The 20,905-nt window shown below is 41.9% G+C and overlaps 1 protein-coding gene across 1 annotated transcript in view; it reads right to left on the bottom strand.

Moving 5' to 3' along the window:
• LOC126475043 (acylcarnitine hydrolase-like) overlaps positions 1 to 20,905 on the bottom strand; it is a 96,597-nt gene that overhangs the window by 13,544 nt on the left and 62,148 nt on the right. Inside the window, exons 6-8 of the mRNA XM_050102590.1 lie at positions 19,890 to 20,040; positions 16,454 to 16,635; positions 8,346 to 8,475 (exon numbers count right to left, since the gene is read on the bottom strand). Of these exons, the coding sequence (XP_049958547.1) occupies positions 8,346 to 8,475; positions 16,454 to 16,635; positions 19,890 to 20,040 (463 nt within the window). The remainder of the gene's footprint in view (positions 1 to 8,345; positions 8,476 to 16,453; positions 16,636 to 19,889; positions 20,041 to 20,905) is intronic.

The raw sequence follows: 20,905 nt of genomic DNA, 5'->3' as shown, positions 1-20,905 counted from the left end.
CAACATTGACTCGGTTTCAAGTAGTGCAGTACATGACCTCAGTTCATGGCTTGTAGAAAATAAACTAACATTAAATCACAGTAAGACTCAGTTTTTACAATTTCTAACAAACAATTCAACAAAACCCGACGTTTTAATCTCACAGAACGGGCATAAGATTAGTGAAACTGAACAGTTCAAATTCCTAGGTGTTCAGATAGATAGTAAGCTGTCGTGGAAAGCCCACGTTCAGGATCTTGTTCAAAGACTGAATACTGCCATTTTCACTATTCGAACGGTATCGAAAGTGAGTAAATTAGTCTACTTTGCTTATTTTCATTCACGTATGTTGTATGGTATTATGTTTTGGGGGAACTCTTCCCATTCTAGAAGGATATTTTTGGCTCAGAAACGGGCGGTTCGGGCAATAAGCGGTGTGAGTCCATGAACCTCTTGTCGACCTCTGTTCACGAGTCTGGGTATTTTGACATTGGCCTCTCAATATGTATATTCCTTATTGACGTTTCTTGTTACCAATATTAGTTTATTTCCAACAACAAGCAGCTTTCACTCGGTTAATACTCGGCAGAAATGAAACCTCCATTTGGATCGGACTTCCTTAACTCTTGTGCAAAAAGGTGTGCAGTATACTGCTGCATCCATTTTCAATAAGCTGCCACTCGAATTCAAAAATCTTAGCAGTAATCCACGCGCTTTCAAATCGAAACTGAAGAGTTTCCTCATGGGTCACTCCTTCTACTCTGTCGAGGAGTTCCTTGAAAAATTAAGCTGATTCTCATTGTAATGCTGATAGCATTTGCTTAAACTTATGGACTGATTTTCTTTCAGGTTCATGAACATTTATTTTTATCTGTTATTACTTTTATGTTGTAAGTTCATGTACTGACACGTTCCATGACCTTGGAGATTTTCTCCTCAATTTGGTCCTACGGAACTTGACATGTAAATAAATAAAATAAATAAATAAGCATATAGGTAGAATTAAACGTTGATTTCCCACTCATTTTATAGTATTACAGGGATATGAAAGTATATTGGGATCTTGTCTCTTTTTGTGAACGTGTGGTATTTGCGCAAACACTTTGGCCCATTGTGGACATTTGTATCTATGGTTCAAGAATTTTCATGATTTAATAATAATTTAAATTAGTCTTAAATGTCCTATGCATTATTTTCTCCCGAGATCATTCTCAAATTTTGAGAACTATTGGAGTCAGTGACATATGTTCGATTAGCCCTTGTTCTGTAAACGATCTGCCTTCAGAAAAATCCAGGTTAATATTAACTGCCCTCAGAAGACAAAATGTGTATTAGTTTTCTAGACGATTTTCAGTTCAATTAATGTAAGTTGCGAGTTCCACAGAACTTCGGTACCGGTGGTGCACTCATGAAGATTTTGAGGCTTCCAGTTATTAATTCTTTTGGTTGTTCGATATTAGGCCATACTAAAAGCAGTACCATTTACGCTGTACACGTCTTTTAAGTAAGGAAAGATGCAAACATACTGACGGATTGTATTTGGACAGTTGAAAAGCATGTATGTAATTTTGCCTTATTTTACACAAAATAAAAGGCCCTTTTATAAAGGGTGTTAAAAAAAAGTGTCGAATACTTTGCCAGGTGGCAGAACTCATCGAAATGAGAAAAATAAGTGCAATAAACGTAGGTCTGGAATTGCGTAGTTTTGAGATAAGTCCAATAAACATGGGTCCGGAAATGCATACTTTGTGCGGTAAACAAGTGTTTACAGTAGATGTTCAACGTGGCGTCCATTCACGACAGTGCACCCTCTGCCCTCCGGCGTAAGGAATGACGCACCGTTTGAAGTATACCTGGTTGTTGTTGTATCCGCTGGCAAGTATTGAAGACGTGACCCTGTAGTGTCCGCACATCGTTGATTGGAGTGGCGTAGAACAATTCCTTCAAATATCGCCATAGCCAAAAGTCTACTGGAAGCATTGAAAATTATAAAAGTCTACGGGATTGAGGTCTGGGGAAGGAGCAGGCCAAGATGTACAAGTCCAGATAATGCACCCCAGTTTACCTTAAAAAATGGTTCAAATGGCTCTGAGCACTATGGGACTCAACTTCTGAGGTCATTAGTCCCCTAGAACTTAGAACTAGTTAAACCTATCTAACCTAAGGACATCACACACATCCATGCCCGAGGCAGGATTCGAACCTGCGACCGTAGCGGTCTCGCGGTTCCAGACTGCAGCGCCAGAACCGCGCGACCACTTCGGCCGGCCCAGTTTACCTTAGTGGTAGCACGTATGGCCATGCAATATATCGCCAAGGACGCTTGCCAATAAATTGATTAGGAATCGGTGTTGATGCCCTCTTTGCTGAGTTTCATGGGGATTTACATCTTCCCATACATGCTGGTTATGGAAATTCACATCACCATCTCTTGTAAACACTGTCTCGTAGGTAATTAAAATCTTGGCTGTGGACGGTGGATCTGCAGCACACTTCTACAACAGCCACTGACAGAACCGCCGTTATGCCATGATGATCATGTGGCCTTAGGGCCTGAATGCGCTGTGGATGATATGGGTACAGCAATTGTTCATGAAGCTCCCCGTCCTGTCCAGATAAAAGAGTGAGATACGCCTTCTGCTGCCGCTAATCATCGCAAGCAGAATGTAGCATATACTCCTCCATGTCAGGCGTGAAGGCTGTACGGGACTTTCCACTGTCAGTCTTCCGAAGTGCAAAGGTATCTGTGTCCTTCAGGCGCTGGAAAAACCTTCCGCTCAGCTTCTCAGAGATCGCTCTGCGCTGTGAATATTTTTCAGCGTAGACGGCACAGGCTCTTAGCCTACGTCCATTTGCTAAACCATAGCAGAATATCATATCCACCATTTCACTTGTCGAGTAGTAGGCTTACATTGGTAACAGTGCAATAACAGTAAACACATAAATGAATCCGCCTTTAGAAGAAGGTAAAACACCACGATAGGTAGGTACCCAGGGTTGACTGTACAATAAGGCACACAAACACGACGAAAACTAACGTAGCCTACAAGACGACTCGAGCTCCACAACTGACTGCAGATCACCTAAAGGTAGGTAGAGTACTGTAAGACATCATAATACCCTGCCAACACTTTTGACGGACCACCAATGCAACGCCTATGCAACCAAGCGCCGCGCAGCGCTTCCTGTAAACACGTGTTTATCTCGGAATGTATACGTTTTCGGACCCATGTTTATTGGACTTAGTTTTCTTGTTTCGATGAGTACTGCCACCTCTCAAGGTATTTGACACTTTCTTTTGAACACCCTGTATATTCCTTTACGCTATGAGAGTTTGCTCACAGTGACTTGTTACATTAATGGTAGTCATATCGCAATGTTTGTTAGTTTACGGGTACCAATCTTATGAAACGAGGAATATTTTCAGAGCATTAACACCAGGGTCATAACGTATTTACACTCTTATGTAGCTAGAAGCTTTGCTAAAATCTGTATTTCTAGTTGTGTCGATGGCATTATCATACTACCCCTATGTTAGTATAAATTAAAATATAACTGCCAAAAGTAATAAGAAAAGCCTTGCTCTCAGAAGCATTATCGTTTACTGTTGTGTCAGACGGTTTCATCAATCAGTTTCAGGTCATTTAAAGAAATTCTCCGAATTCTATTAAAAGACGCTTATGAAGGGGGGTCGCAACACAGGGATCCAGTCGTCATATATTGAAGCAAAGGTTGAACATCACACCAGATAATATCCCCAAATATTTTACCGTCAAAACGGAGACGTTCGCCTCACGTTGGCCTCATTCCATCCAGAATAACTGCGGTCACGGTGCGCCTTTTTAAGACTTTCAAGTAGCAGATGTTGAAATATTCAGCTGTAGCATCTTGTAAGTCGACTCTCATTCACTTTATGAGCACATACTGGAGAACAGCAAACAAATAACAAGAATCCTGCGTATATCTCAGATGCTCTTGTCTTTGATGGCTCACCATTTCAGAAACTTCACCTTGTGGTGGCATCCTGACACCAGTATGTAGGCCAGAAGCTTTGGAATTCAACCCTGGTGGATTGCAGTCGAAGTGGAGGCTACTCACAGTTGATCAAATGTCGTCACTCACCACCAGCAAAGGCACCTTCCAGCATCACCGTAACAGTTTCTGCCCTTGCTAGTCTCATCAACCACTTCTATCATCATAACAATCATGATCAAGCCACACCATCGCCGACATTGCTATCGCTGCCTTCGACGTCACCAGTGGACTTTCAGCGTGTCCTGGTCTGTAGCATTCTGTTTCATGGCACACTCCCAGAGGTTATGCTTCACATTCATAAGTGTCTCTGGAATACGGACCATATCCCGACAGGTAGCTGTAGCTCCCTTGGTCGGAAGGAGGTGTGATACTCTTCATCTTTCAGTTATGTCAGGAAGCTACTTGTAGGTTCTCCTCCATATTTCTGACCTGTCGCATATTTCTTGCCTTTTCTGTTAATTACTGTCTTTATTTCCGTATTTCATGTAGCTTTTGTGAACAGAATCTCTTTTATGTAAACGTGCTCTCCCTTTTGAGCCAATATTGTCCACCTCTCTTTCTTACGGCCTAAGATCACACGCAGCACCTCACCTCAGGCAGTGTTGAGCTGTACACCACTATCAGGCAAAGAAGTACACTTCTCCCCAGAAAGCCTGTGCTGTCTTTACCTTTCTGGCTCTATGGACCCTCACACTCGACCTTTAGCTCACAATACCTGTTACGATTGCGTTGTGATACGTTGTTACTGCAGTCAGAGGCTATTTTGCTGAGTATTTTAATATCTCTCTCTGGTAACTATTCCTAAGTGTGCATGTAAGTCTTGATTTTCGTCAATGTTTATAACGTGGAACTCACATTTACCTTTTGTTTTCACAGATTGGTCATTTGTTCTGTTTATGGGTTTTTCTCGAGGATGACCATGTTCCTTTTAGTAACATGTAAATTGCTTTGTGTGCTGCTATCCTTAATTTATTTTCTATTCACCAGTTTCTAAGAGTTACAAGAACTTCCCTATTATCTTTTCTACTTTAATCTTTGTGTTGGCTGATACTATAATTAGCAGATCATCTGTGTAGGAGGTGCCACCCTAGTATTTGTCATATTACGAAGATGGTTCAGTAATGGCTCTAAGGCAACATCCCAGGTCTCTGGACCACAAATTGCGCCCTGAGGGCATCCTTGTGTTTCTCACATATTTCTTTCCGGAGCTTACCAATTTCACCTGTCTGACTGCAATATCTCACAGGCTATTACATAGACACCGGGGGGGGGGGGGGGGGTGTCCATCTGCTTCAGTCTTTTGAACACGGCAGGCATAATAAATTATAGAATGGCCTATCTATATGAAACATTACGCTTCTCGTCTGAAGTGTTCACAGTAAGCATTGTGTGATGCACCGCATCCTCGATGCATTTCGCTTCACTGAAACGGTACCAGAAGCCACTCATGCCAATTATCTGTCTTTGACCCCTCAGGCGGTGGCACAGACGCTTTCCCCTTAGCCTAGATCTAATAAACAAATCGGTATTTAGGACTGAGGTCTTCTTGGGTCTTTGTCTTCCCCTGGTGTCTCCTTGGAACACCTCTGTCACGCCTCCTGACGGTGAAGCTACCCCTTCTCAAACCCGTTGTGTAATTTTGTCGAAAAGGGTAAGTGATGAAGTCGGACGTTATGGAGAACGATCCTGATGAAGGCGACGAGCAGCTTCGCCATTCAGAAGGATGAAGTTTTAGTACTCAACCGTGTTGCTCTAACTCTCACAGACGCGTAAATGAGGCTCGAACCAGGTCAGAGAGGTAGAATAAACGTCAAATGGCATAAGCTGAGCCGACGTAACTACGTATACGCACAACATGTAAAATTTAATTTGATGATAGCAATGTAACGGTGTACACAGGCCCGGTAAAAATTTGTATCTGTGCGTTTTAAAGTAGCAACTGTACTTTCTCGACTTGTTGTGTATACACTGATCATCCAAAATATTATGACCACCGACCTACTATCGATACAAATCCGTCCAGGCGATACGAGCATCACCTGGCGAGGAATGGCTGCTAGTCAGTCACACGCACGGTGCATGTAGTATCAGTGGGCGTGCTGTCCGTGTGTAGAATGGGGAAGGCGCACGATCTATCTGAGTTTGACCGGGGGAGATTGTGATGGCCCAGAGGCTCGGTCCGACCGTTACAGAAACTGTACGACTTCTCGTATGTTCCAGGAGTGTTGTAGTGAGTGTCTTCAACACGTGGCGAAAACAAGGAGAAACCACGTCCAGAAGTCGTGGGGTTGGGCGCTCTCCACTCATTACAGTTGTCAGACGTCGTAGGTTGGGTACGTGTGTGTCTGAACACACAGTGCACTGAACGCTCCTAACGACTGGCCTCCGCAGCCGACGATCTATGCATGTGCCAATGTTAACACCACGACATTGGCAAGTATGACTGAAATGGGCACTTGACTATCAGCACTGGACGTTGGCACAGTGACAGAGCGTTGCGTGGTCTGATGAATCCCGATACCTTCTTTATCACGCCAATGGGACGGCGCGAATCCGTCGCCTTCCAGGGGAACAGCTCCTTGACCCCAGTACAGCAGGACGGAGACAAGCTGGCGACAGCTCCATTATGGTCTGAGTGACATTCACTGGAGCTCGTGCAAGGCACCATGACGGTCAAGGCGTATAGCTCACTGTTTGCAGACCCCTTACACATCTTCATGACGCCGTGCGGAGTTGCCGCGCGGTTGGAGGCGCCATGTCACTAATCGTGTGGCCCCTCCCGACGGAGGTTCGAGTCTCCCTCGGGCATCGGTGTGAGTGTTGTTCTTAGCGTTAAGTTAGTTTAAGTAGTGTGTAAGTCTAGGGACCGATGACCTCAGCAGTTTGGTCCATTAGCAATTCACATACATTTGAGCACATACCTCTCCATGACGATCGTGTTTCCCGACGCCAGTGGCGTTTTTCAGCAACGTATTGTGCTATGTTACAAGGCCAAGAGTGTGATGGAGTGGTTCGAGCAACACAGTTGCGAGTTACAATTGATGTGCTGGCCCCCTAACTCGCCAGATCAGAACCCAATCGAATATATGTATGGTATGATTGAATGTGGGGTCAGAGCTCATAGAATCCTCCCGGAATGTACAGGAATTAGTCATCTTATGTGTGCAGATGTGGTATCAACTCCTTCCAGCGACCTACCAATGTCACGAGGCGTCCCCACTGTTATCCGTGGCAGAGATGGGCGTACTAGCTGTTAGGTAGGTGGTTATAATGATCTGGCTGAATTGTGTAGTTCCTACATGTGCGACCAAATAAATAAACACTACCGTTACGGTGTATCCCATTTTCCTGCTGACGAGTCATACGTCGACGCAGAAAGAGAATACTGTTGCGGCATTGGCCACAGGCACGACATTGCAACCCGCCGAAGGGTGTGCAGTCTCGCCACCGGCGATATGCTCCAGCTGGGTGCTGAAGTTGTACTGGAGTAGCATCCTGTAACACAGCCGTCTGCCGTGGCGGTGGCCTGTGTTGCTTTATGCCGAGGCGCAACGCCGCACTTCAGCTGCCGTGATGGGAACCAGACTACTGTCACAACATACTCGGGACAGCCAGGTATAAATGTCCCCCCCCGCTCAGCCATTAGCAGCACTGGTGTTTTGGCTTCCGAATCCCACCATTACCGTATTACTGTGACAGTCTCCACAACAGCTCTCAGTGCAACGTTTGGCGAACCCGCACAAGTGTCAGTGAGAAGTGTCATCAGCTATGAAAATTTGATGGTCTTCGAGCCACTAGCTTGACTTCGGACGTCGAACTGATACCACTGACAAGAGTCGTCCTGTGTCATCGACTGATACTCTGGCCGACTGCAAATGTCTTGTGTTCAACATGGAGCACCTGCACGGCCCTGTCTACCCCGCAAGCCGCATGTAGTGTACGCCAGTCAGTTGTCTCACTACACCGCTGCAAAGCAGACAGCTGTTCAGTATCATTAAGGTCACGCACACTGTCAGTCGCTTTTTTGAGTGAGCATTTCTCCCTCCGCCCTCGCTACAGTAGTGAAAGACAACCACCCGCCGAACCTACGCAAGCCTTTCTGGGGCAGAAGTGGGCATCCTGGCTGGTAAAGGTGTTGGTGTCGACTGCTACTCTGTGGCGCAGACATATTATGTGAGAAAACTGATTAGCTTTTGGACGGCATTCACAGATGAGCGTGACTGCTCTCATTTTTAGCAAACTTTACTTCGATGTCACTGCATTATTTCAGCAACATGAGATATTTGACAGCAAAGAGATTCATTTAGGTGCGTTACTTTCTTTATACTCACCCCACTTAGTTGATTCGACGATATCCCCACGATAGTCGAATTCATAATAGAACACTGGTGTGTCACTTAGCTCGGCCACTTTCCTAACCAGCGCGTCCGTTGGCTCGAAAAACATCATGTCGTTGTTGAATTATAAGAAAAGAAATGATTTGTCTGTTAATTTGATTGATGTTGCTGCAGTTTCATAATTTATGTGTCGAATTGTGATATATCACACTAGTTTAAAAGGTAGCTATATCAACCGTTATATGAATCAATATAGTAAGAAAAAATTACTTTTATCAAGTACAGTCTTTTTTCTTTGAAATTATGGAGTTATATTCTTTGAACACAATTTATCAATTCGATTTGTTGTGTAACAGTTTCCTGTACTGCTTCACAGTAACGATCGCCTACTTACTCTTCCCAAACGTAAGTGGATAAACTAATTTGCCGCAAACAAACTCTAACTCCTAGCAAGTTTCGCGGTTAAACGTTTTTTCACCTATTGACTTCACTAATTATTTCCGACATTACTTTTCCACTCAGTTGATATACGTGTCTCCAGTGCTAGATTTTCCTTTTCCATTTTTTTCGTTTCATCTTTAATTATAAATCAATGGCATCAGTACACTTTCCATTTTCAAATATTCTGTGCGTAGTTCTTTAATGTCTTGTCTGTTATCTACACACAACTGCTTCCTTCTTTCTGTGTTAGGCTTAACTTTCTTATTTACATATATTATTCATTCTAGAATTTTGTACACCTTGTGTTTAATGCCCCCCTCCCACCCCCTGTACTGTATTTTCATATGTCACTACATTACAAAAAAATTACAGTTTTCACTGTGAAAGGCTCTTCTAAATACCATTCAGACGAATTTTTCCAATTATTTGCTCCGGTAGTAGGCAAAATTGGAATTCCGTCGCGAGTGCTTTACTGTTTCGAAATACAAAACTGTCATGTACTATTTTGTAATCTTTCTTCTTTCTCCTTGATATATTAAAGCTGCGAACATGTTCTACAAAGAAGATCTTGAACAATAGATTTAGCTCATCGCCCGTCATTCTGTCTTTGGAATTTGATAAGTACCAGTAAAACCTTTGAAGTATTTCCAGTGGTATAAAAAGTGGTGCGGCCAGACTCAGATTCTTATAAACCGTTCCCCATTGGACTATCATTTCATGCTTTTACATCTCAGCTTTTGTATTTTTTCTTTTTATTTTAGTTTCCTGTTCAACTTTATTTGATTAATATCCGAATGTATATCTGTGCTGGAAGTGATTGAAGGTGGGATAAATGGTCGTTTACGCACAGTACATTAATTCTCATCTTCACATGTAGTTACGTGTATCTTGGTCTGTGCTGAAAATTAATTCTAGTGATTTTAAAGGAATGTGATTACCTCACTATCTGGAATCTGTTTCAGTACTATCCCTTTAATTACTCCCAATTCCATTCTCGGCCCGAACTATACTTACAAATAATTTAGACCACTTTTGCGTGTTATTAACAATCAAAATTATTTTACTATTTGCGTAACTGAAGTTCAACGAAGTCTGCACTAAATTTCGAAGCTTGAGATACTGTCCAGAAAAGAAATGTTTCATATCTACGTTTTGGTATCGACCGGAGGGTGACATAACAGACCTGACATGTCGTCAGCTCTTTTGTACTGAGACCTGAGTTAGCAGTTGCGGTAACAATAAATCTGTTCAGCAAACAACCAGACAACGGATAAATGCTGAAAGAAGTGAAGAGAACTAACAGACTGCAGCAAAACTGTGTACTACGATTTAAAGATGCTTATACGGTCCCATTTAAAGTAATATTAGAGAAATTTTGTTGGAGCATCTCATATGAGGAATACAACGGAATGGCCGAATCCGATATGTCGAAACCTATCATGAAACTTTTTACATAAGAAGAATACACCGAAAGAAATGCATTGTCAAAATTTTAGCTGAAGTATTTAAAAGAACGTTAAGGGTACTAACTTTTGGCGCATGAAGAACCACTTAACAACAGCGATTTGTAAGTCCCTTCCTACACAGGGCGATCGTCGAATAAGCAGAGGCAGCCGTGATACGAAACGTAGTGCCGCGTAGCGCGAAGTCCATAGTGCACACACGCAAATCTGGAGCATTCAGACCATACCGAAAATGTATCAGATCATTAATTTTTTTGAATAACTTGCAGTTAATATCGACAGCTTGACTGTTGCAGAAAGAACAGAAAACCTAGGGAATGTACGGTGTTATATTACAGACGTCTTCCATCAGTCGGGACTTTAATTTTTGGCGTTAATTATTTATTAGCAATTCATGTAGCATAGTTCTTATGATAATTTTTGAGCAATGTATGTTTTACTGACAATAAAAACTTCCTTGCTTGTTCCCTGTAGTCTTCACAAAAGTGTGAAGTGTCTCTTGGATGATAAAAACAAACATTTTTCTTACACCACGTACCCCAAACAAAATATTGGTTCATTCAGTGAATTCACGGTAATTATTACACTTATTTATCAAAACTGGAATGGAGTAAGAAACCATCATATCCGTTGTTCTGCAGATTGTGCTGTGTACGAGTCATACTTGATCAAATTCGACAAATGTGGTGATGCAAACTGCAAATGCATAAATGACTCAAGTTTAACAATACTGTCCCACCATAAACCTGAAATGACAATGAGCTATTGGAAATTATATTTCTGACAATCTGGTGAAAAATCACCTATTATGTCGAAAAATTAATTTATTGAGAGGCTGAATCTTTTCGGCATCCTTCTAAAGACAGATGTGTTGTTATGTCCAGGTCAAGAGTCCAACAAAAGCAATGAATTATTTTCTGCAAGTGGTAAGAAGACGTTTCAGATGTAACATTACTCCCGTTTTTTTTTCCTGATTTTGCTATGTAGATTACAAGATTTTGGCTAGTAAACAGTCTTTTTTAAAAAATGTTGTCCTAATTTACCTTTATGTTCCTGGAGATAGATAAATACTTTTTATCTTCTCGAAAAGATAAATTGAGGTCTGCTCGAAATTTCTACACGGAACCTGATTTATACACAGCAGTTTGGGGGAAAGAAGGAGCTCCGTTTCGAAAACAGCTACGAATTTTTCTATAGTATTACCTATTAATGACATATCTACAGGAATACTCGAGATAAAATTCGAAATTTTGCGACTTCCATTTCGTATAATTTCCCGACTCTGTTTAACCAAGTCCAAGTAGACTGGAAATCAGTAATATTCATCCATTTGTAATTCAGAGCGCCCAGTCCTGTAGATCTTCTTCGGTAGCAGTGCACTAATTCTCAAGAGCAGTTCTAAATCTTTCGAAAAGTTTTTCTTTCGTGCTTTTGAGAGTTTCATTTTGATGGATATTACGTACTTTCCTGTAAATCTCTTTTGTATTTATAGAATTCGTGTTCAGATATTACGAAATGAAGCTGGCTACGCAAACTCCTTACGTTTAAATGTTTTCTTCCCCCACTGTGTAAGAAAAATTCACTTCCTTTAGTTTGTCATTGAAAACTATTATTGCACATGTTCACTTTCGTCTTGGAAGGGTAGTTTATTTTTGTTCGGGGGTTTTATTAGCACAACAGTCATAGTTCGAACTACAATTAACAGAATCGCCCAAGTTATGTTCCTTCTAATATTTGTATTTCCTCAATTTGTAACGAAATGTCGACAACATTCGAGAGAATTTCCAAGAAATTAACTGATAAATAACCAATACGTAGGTCTTCAGGAGAAATGGGAGATTTCGACAGCGCATCAAGTTTTTCGTATTTAATCTTTGCTAGGTTGAAAACTGAATTTCATAATCCGCGAAGCTCTGGAACCTCCACAAAGACAGATGTTATTACCAATCATTGCTAATTGTTATGGATATTAAAAGAGTTTTGAATTCTCATGATTAGTAACTGTGTACAATTGTGACAAACTATCAACAAAAACTGAAATTCGGCTTACAAATTACAGTTGCATTGTGCCTCGTATTCTATTTGCTAATGCGCCATCAACGAAGTGTATGTGACTGCCGTGTTGCGCATGCGCTGTAAAAAAGGGATACATATTCCTCCAGCTATCTGGCGGGCTACGAATTTTCCAGTTTTCAAAATTCTATAAAAATACCTGTAGTGTGTCTTGGTAGCTAAAATTTTTACACTGTGATTCTTTTGGTGTAATTGTCCTGTATAAAACTTCAGAGCAAGTTTCGAGATGTCGGACTGCACCATTGGCTTGTGAGTCACATGAGATTCAATAGACTAAAGGCATGACTATAATATAGACACGTTTGACAACTAATTTCCAGTTTTGGACGAACGTGAAAGAAAAGGACCGTTCATTTGACACTTGAGAAGTCGAACTCCGTTTTCTTATATAAAATCCACATTTAACTTATATCTAATATACATACATCAAAAAAAGTTTTCCATCACCCCGATTCCCAGAACTCCTGAAGATAGACGTTGACTGTGGATACTGTATCACAGACACAGTCCCTTCGACTGCTCAGAGATGTCACTAAACCCGCCCAAAGATGTGAACAACCATACATGAACAGTGCCTATTAGATGGAGGGGGTCCGACAGCTCATTAATTCCAGTCATTCCACCAGAAAGGAGGTACACGGCTCGTGTTGTCTGTAGTTCAACCATATCTAGACGGTCAGTACTGCGGTTCGGTCACGCCCGCATTGTTACTTTGTGCCAGGAAGGGCACTCAACAAGGGAAGCGTCCAGGCGTCTCGGAGTGAACCAAAGCGATTGTTGTCCGGAAATGGAGTAGATACATAGAGACAACAACATACCGCATAGACCGCTCAGGATTGGCATCACATTCTCTTCACCGATGAGTGTTGCATATGCCTCGAGACGGGTCTCGAGGCAAACTGGTCAGGCTGAGCGCCTTAGACACACTGATCAGCGAGTGCAGCAAGGTGGCAGTATGTGGGGCCGACGTACGCTGCTGGTGGTCATGGAAGGCGCCGTAACATCTGTACGATACGTGACTGCCATTCTCCGACCGGTAATGCAACCATACTGGCAGTATATTGGCGAGGCGTTCGTCTTCATGTACGACAATTCGCGCCCCGATCGTGCACATCATGTGAATTACTTTCTACAGGATAACGGCATTGCTCGACTAGAGTGGCCATTCTCCAGACATGAATCGTATCGAACATGCCTGGGATAGATTGAAAAGGGCTGTTTATGGACGACGTGACCTACCAACCCCTCTGAGGGATCTACACCGAATTGCCGTTGAGTGGGACAATCTGGACCAACAGTGCCCTGATGTATACCGGGACGAATACAGGCTTGCATCAATCCAAGAGGAGGTGTTACTGTGTATTAGAGGTAGCAGTGTGTGCATCAGTGTCGACCACCACTTCTGAAGTTCTCGCTGTATGGTGGTACAACATGCAATGTGTGGTTTTCATGAGCAATAAAATGGGCGGTAATGACGTTTATGTCTCTCTCTGTTCCAATTTTCTGTCCAGGTTCCGGAACTCTCGGAACCGAGGTGATGCAAACCTTTTTTTGATGTGTATAAAAATGTTAGTACTTGTTTGTTTGTTTATTAGTCTTTTGTGTGTTCCTATATCACATATTTGATAAAAATCGTTGTTGGGTATTAGTGCACACGCATGTGTATGGTTAAGATCCACCTAACACCCATGCATATGAGGTTGATTGGATGTCATAGAAAATTAACTCAGGAGCGTCTGGAACAAATGCAACCAAATTTTTTATATCCATTGTATTATTTGTAAAATTATCTGTATAAAAATATTGTGGGGTCAACACTGTAAGCAGCCCTAGAGGCGACGTAGTAGTGAGAAAACACGACATGTAAAAATATTCGATGCTGACCGATACTGGTCTCAAATCCATAGTTTTTTGGCGTCGCTAGACTTACTAGTGAAACTCAAGACGCCTCTAGCAAGCCTACGACTGAGGTTTTGGGGTTGAAAGATGTGTAACAAACGCATAAATCAGAAACTACTGGAATCAAATTTGGTGTACACATGACCCCTCCTGCTGTTAAGGGCCGCAAGTGAGTATGAGGTGGAGTGGCATGTAGAAACGTCCGTAAACAATCTTTCCTATAATAAAGTTGATTCGAAGGAAACCCACATCTGAGCACCATAGCAGAGTCAGATAAATATCCGATTCATTTGTATTTAATTTTACTAGTTCAAAATCACGGCCGGTTTTCGGCTAATTATAAGTCCATCTTCAGGTGTAAAGGTACTATGAACCTTCACGTGCGGCTGTCACCTGCCAGCAGCCCAGGGTTCACGGAGTGCGGCTGCAAGGCGTCTCACGGTTCCTGAAAACCTGAATACGGACTTAACAAGTGATTTCGAACCATTAAAACTATATACAACTGAACCAGTTATTTGGCCGGCCGAAGTGGCCGTGCGGTTAAAGGCGCTGCAGTCTGGAACCGCAAGACCGCTACGGTCGCAGGTTCGAATCCTGCCTCGGGCATGGATGTTTGTGATGTCCTTAGGTTAGTTAGGTTTAACTAGTTCTAAGTTCTAGGGGACTAATGACCTCAGTAGTTGAGTCCCATAGTGCTCAGAGCCATTTGAACCATTTTTTGAACCAGTTATTTATCTGACGTTCCTGCATTGATTTGGAACACTTCATAAGTATGAATCCCAATCTCATTTATGTTGTTCAGTGCACCTCTGGAGACGCTTGGTGATAAACAGAGGGGAATAGATATTTCCTTACGATAGTTTTCTTCTCGAAACGACAATTGATTACTGGCAGAATTATAAGTTTCTTCCGAATTCGAATGAAACTGCAGTAAGAAATTCATTAGAGACGAAGTATGTGTACAGGTATGTGTGATATGTGTGTATCAAATATAATTAGATTATGCTGAAAAATAATTCTTTTGAAACTATTAATAAGTTGCGCCATTTGGAAATTAATCAACATTGAAGTTAGCCAATTATTATGGCTGTTGCGAGCGCTAATTCAAGCAGCCCGCCAGATGCAGTTTGGTGTCAGTTATTCTCTTAGCGTAGGTAATAGCGCAAGAGACTGCTCAGCCTTTGGCTCTGGTTCGATCCTAACTACCGTCCCTTGTACAAGTTTTGTTTCGCTCTCTTGTTTGAGTTTAGAAAACCAAACGAAGAATCCGTTTGCCGACGCCGTGTCTGGCGGGTCGCTTGAAATCGCGCGTCGAGCCAGTTGGCGCACTGGTTAGCACTCTAGACTTGGGAGGACGACGGCTAAAACCCGCTTCCGGACTTGGCTTTTTTCGTGACTTCCCTAAATAGCTCCAGGCAAAAGCCGAGATGGTTCCTTTGAAAAGACGCAGCTGATTTCCTTCCCCATCCTATACACAATCCGAGCTCGTGCTCCATCTCTAATTACCTTGATGTCGAAGGGACGTTAAAGCCAATCTTTCGTCTTTTCTTCCTTGAAATTGCTCACTCAGCGGCCTGATTGGCTAAATTCAATTCTAATTACCAAGCATACAGAGCAATGCATCGAATTTTTTCTTAACAATTATCCCTCAGCAAAGCCTACCCTGCAATACCCTTACAACCTTTTCGAACGTTTCCTGACAACACTGTACATAATTGTTAAATATAAGTCAGATATAAGTGCGCAGGCGAAGCCGCGGGTTAATAGCTAGTCTTAAACAATTGCATTCTGTAATTTACATTATATGCAGAAGAATGTATGTAGATCTCTGATGTCCTCACATTACCCCAACGTGAATTTAGGTGGTAACTCGAAACAGAAACAGATGTGAATGACTGTCGTACTTTTCGACAAGCTAAAGCGGAAATGTGAGGAGGAGGGTGATATTAATCGCGAAATTCACTGTAATTCTATGTTTGTAAAACTGTTATAGGTCATGACATTTTTATAAGTGTGTAGTATTAGCATCAACTGGTGGATGCAGTATTAAGGCAACTCTCAACAAATATAACCTTACGCACACTCAAACAAATGTACATGGCTTACTCGTAGAAAGGAACTTAACACACTACATTGAAAATAGACAAGGTTTCCTTTATCAGTGAACTAGCGTTCGACTCGGGAGACTTCCCTACGAACTGAGAAAAAAGGTTCTGGATTACTTACATTCACAAGAGATTCAGCATCGTCCGTAGAGATAGTATCGTTGCCGAAGTAGAACTCCCTCAGCTTGAGAGCTGCTTCCTGTTGCTGCTCTGCAGTCGAAAGATGCAAACAGGGTGCCACCGACTCCACGAATTGGCTGTTGAGTATCTCGATTTTCTCTGTGCTGTTCAGTATTTGGTAACCTGTCGGACAACGATAGATAAGTATTTTCAGTAAAATAGCGGTAGAGATTTAGCCATACTAAAATTCTCCTTATGCGTCCAAATGCTGAGAAGAATAATATGTACGAGAATAGAAAAGAAAATGGAGGATGCTTTAGATGACGATCAGTTTGGCTTTAGGAAAGATAAAGGCGCGGGAGGTGAAGTGCTGACGTTGGGATCGATAATGGAAGAAAGAGTAAGAAAAAATTAAGACATGTTCTACGATGTCCAAAGGTGTAAGATGTTTGAAAATGGGATAAAAATAGGGGTAAGCTACAGGAAAAGGAGGGGAATATACAATATATACAAGTGCCAAGGGGGAAAAGTAAGAGTGAACAATGTACGAATTGAAAATCGTGTAAGACAGGGATGTAGTGTTTCGTCCCTGTTGCTCAATTTGTACATCGAAAAAGCAATGCCAGTAAAAAAAAAAAAAAAAAAGATTCAAGAGTGGATTTAAAATTTAAGGTGAAAGGATATTAGTGATAAAATACTTTGATGACATTGCTAACCTCAATGAAAGTGAAGGAGAATAAATTTGCTGAATGAAATGAACAGTCTAAAGATACAGAATGTGGACTGAGAGTAAATCGAAGAAAGACGAAAGTAATGAGAAGTGGGAAGTGGTAGAAATGGGAACAGCGAGAAACTTAACATCAGAATTAGTGATAACGAAGGAATTATGCTGCCTAGGCAGTAAAGTAACTCATGGCAGACGGAGCAAGGGGGGGACATAAAAAGCAGACAAGCACTGGCAAAAAGAGCACCCTTGGCCAAGATAAGTCTATTAGTATCAAACACAGGACTTACTCTGAGGAGAACATTTCTAAAAATTTATCTTTCGAACACGCATTGAACGGTAGCGAAACATGGACTGTGGGAAAATCGGAGCAGAAGTGAACCGACGCATTTGAGATGTGTCGCTACAGAAGAATTAGGTGAACTGATAAGATATGCAGTGAGCAGGTTCTCCGCAGAGTCGGCGAGGAAAAGAATATATAGAAAACAATGCCAAGAAGAAGAGACAGGCTGGTAGGACATCTGTTAAGAAGTCAGGGAATTTGCCGGAAGGCAAATAACACTGTTGTACACACAAAATCGAATGGAAGTCAAATGAGCTACACATCTTCAGAAAGCCAACACCAGAGAAGCAATTATACGTGCCACGTACAATCACTCAGAAAATAAAAAACCATTGCCCCCACGGGACATGTTACAAAGACTAAATAATATCCCACTAAGCAAAGTATATTATGAAAAAGAATTACAAACCAAACAACTCATAGCCTCAAACAATGGTTATAACACATATGTAGTACAAAGACTCAACCACAGAATCAAAGTATAACTAGAGAAAATGAAAACAGTTCGAGAACACAAACGCAACCGAACCCCACAAACAATAGAGACTCTACAGTACACACAGAAACACAAAAAGTAAAACTTATGACATGACTAACAGAATGAAATGGTGGACTTCAATATACATACACAAGCCAACACACAGAAGAGTAAATTGACTACAGAAACAAGGATTATATGGAGCTCTACGCATCTGTGCTTTTTTCACCTCTTGCATACGGCTTTGGCTTGTCTGGCAAATGGAAAACTCAACATTTACCCTCTCCCCCCATAACTCCATCTACATTATTTTACTGATTGTAAACTACTAAACCTGAGATAACATCAGTCAATTTCTTTCACAAAATGAGAATTTATGATAATTCTATTAACATTTATTGCATTACGTATATTCATTCAGGTATGTTTAATAACGTCGTTTGCCAGGTGTGATGGCTTCTACCGAAACGAGAGTACAGTTGGTATGAGAAATTTCTCACACAATTCTTTTCTTCTATAAAATATGAAAAATTATGAACCTAAATTTAGGTTAGGTTACAAGGTCCAGGGTCATTGCATTCACTGCTGCGTCTGTGCGAAATTGTAGGTCATCTAAAGTTGTTGCAGTTGGAGAAAATCTTTCACAAACCTCCACAATAATTACATAGCGCAAGATACGGCCACATGGGAACATTGGAGGTAAATGGTAAAATCTGAGAACGGTTCTCCACTTATGGCTGATCCATCGTTGAGGCTGTACTGTCGACAAAACATGCGCACCACGTATTGATTGAATTGGAGCTGTTGAAACGGATGCCGCAAAACGGCTTTTGTTTCTTTCTAATCGCCACCTTGAATGGTCGCAGATTGAGTATGAATGCGCTAACTGCACTAGAGAGAACACCATTGTGAACAACATGAACCGGCCCTTTACAGCTGGCGCCGAGGGAAATTTATAGTTTCGCTTCAAGTTACTATCTTCATTCGTGTTGAAGATACGGTCTTGCGGAATCGGCTCAAGCTTTTTGAAGGCCCTTTATTCAGTAAGCATGCAGTCACCGTGTTAGCCTCCCTGAGTCAGATGTCATACATGTTTTCCGACGGGGTCCTATAAAACGTCTCTAGTAAGCTACCCGTCCACTGCCACTGGGTTAATTAACTATCGTGAAATATGTGACAGCGTAGAGGTCAGAAAGCAATAGCTAAATAATTCAAGACGGTTGATAGTAACTTGGCAACGCCAGGAGTTTTGTTATTTTTCTTGTGCTAATGTAATGTAATGTGGTAAGTTCATGTGGGAAGAAACTGCTGAGGTTATCGGTACCTAGGCTTACACACTACTTAATCTAACTTAAACTAACTTGCGCTAAGGACAACACACACATATACACACATACACACACACACACACACACACACACACACACATGCCCGTGGGAGGACTCGAACCTCCGACGGGGGGAGCCGCGCGAACAGTGGCAAAGCGAATCTGACCGCGCGGCTTCTTTTTCTGTCAGACACTGTTTGCATAACGCCTACAGTTGCAGAGTTTAATCTCGGTCATATCAGCAACATGTAAAATCAGCTATTCTGCAGCCCACTATCCATTGTTTAGTAATTCAGATAGGAGAGATGAGTGAATGGCCATCGTTTAAATTACGCTTCTAGATATTAGTAAACATTAATGCAATAACCTGCACAGTTGTCTCACAGTGAAGTAATGTAGATTGCCATTGTAACATTAAAGTACGAACCCAGCTCTCCGGAGGTATGAGTGAATGGCCATCGTTTAAATTACGCTTCTAGATATTAGTAAACATTAATGCAATAACCTGCACAGTTGTCTCACAGTGAAGTAATGTAGATTGCCATTGTAACATTAAAGTACGAACCCAGCTCTCCGGAGGTGACTCCTGTCATGACGGGCACTCTGTGGAAACGGCCGTCGATGAGCGTCTGGATTGAAGACTCTGTGAGGAAGGCGCCTTCGAGGTTTGGTTCGACGTGCGGTGACCACACACCGTAGCTAAATAAAACCTTCAGCTGTAACAAAAAATAGCGATTAACACAAAGTATTCTTTAATTCTTTTATTGGTGACAGGAAATATGTTTTATTTATTGGGAAACAATTTGTGGCATGAAACGTGTTTATGAAAAGCGAACAGTCATTTGCGGATTAACGTTGTAAAGGAACATGGTTTTGTAACAACTTCACAATGAACAACATCACTTCGGTTTTGTTGTGGCCCGATACTATATGTTAAACGACATGAGTAGAGAAAAGCAAAGGCGCATGGCATTATTGGTTCAGAGATTCCAGGTTCAGTCGATAAGTGGGACGGTTTTTATTACTGCACATTGGCACAAATTGTGATTATTGTTCCATGTAAAAATCTCTCATAAATATCCTAGTGAATGTTCTACGTACACTTGTTGCGTTAATTCTATATGAAAGTCAGACCTTTCGCGAGTACCTACCATTCTCATCGTCAAGTAAGCAACAGACTGTCTAACAAGTAATGGAGCCACATAGATGTAACCAGTGTGTAATGTGGCGCTGATCACTAGGTGTCACGGGAGGCTGATCCGAAAGTTCAAAAAGAGGCGCGACGTAATGTCTATACAGAAGCAGTTACAACAGAATAGGTAGGTCAGGAGAGCTCAGCGACACGGACTACCCACTGGATGTCACCTGAGTAGCAAATCTATAACGGACATCTGAAACCTTTTAAAGTTGTCTAAGATGACTGAGGGTGCTGCAGCTGTGAAGTGGAGATGGCAAGGAACAACCAGAGCTAAACCAACAGCAGGCAGGCTTCGTGTACTGACGAGCAAGGAGTGTCGAGCAGTGCGGACGGTGTTTGTAACACTGGTACGAAATCAGTGGAAGGAATCACTCTTGAGTTCT

This window comes from Schistocerca serialis, chromosome 4, assembly GCF_023864345.2.
Source record: "Schistocerca serialis cubense isolate TAMUIC-IGC-003099 chromosome 4, iqSchSeri2.2, whole genome shotgun sequence".
Classification (NCBI taxonomy): domain Eukaryota; kingdom Metazoa; phylum Arthropoda; class Insecta; order Orthoptera; family Acrididae; genus Schistocerca; species Schistocerca serialis.
This window is presented reverse-complemented; position numbering and strand designations above follow the sequence as displayed.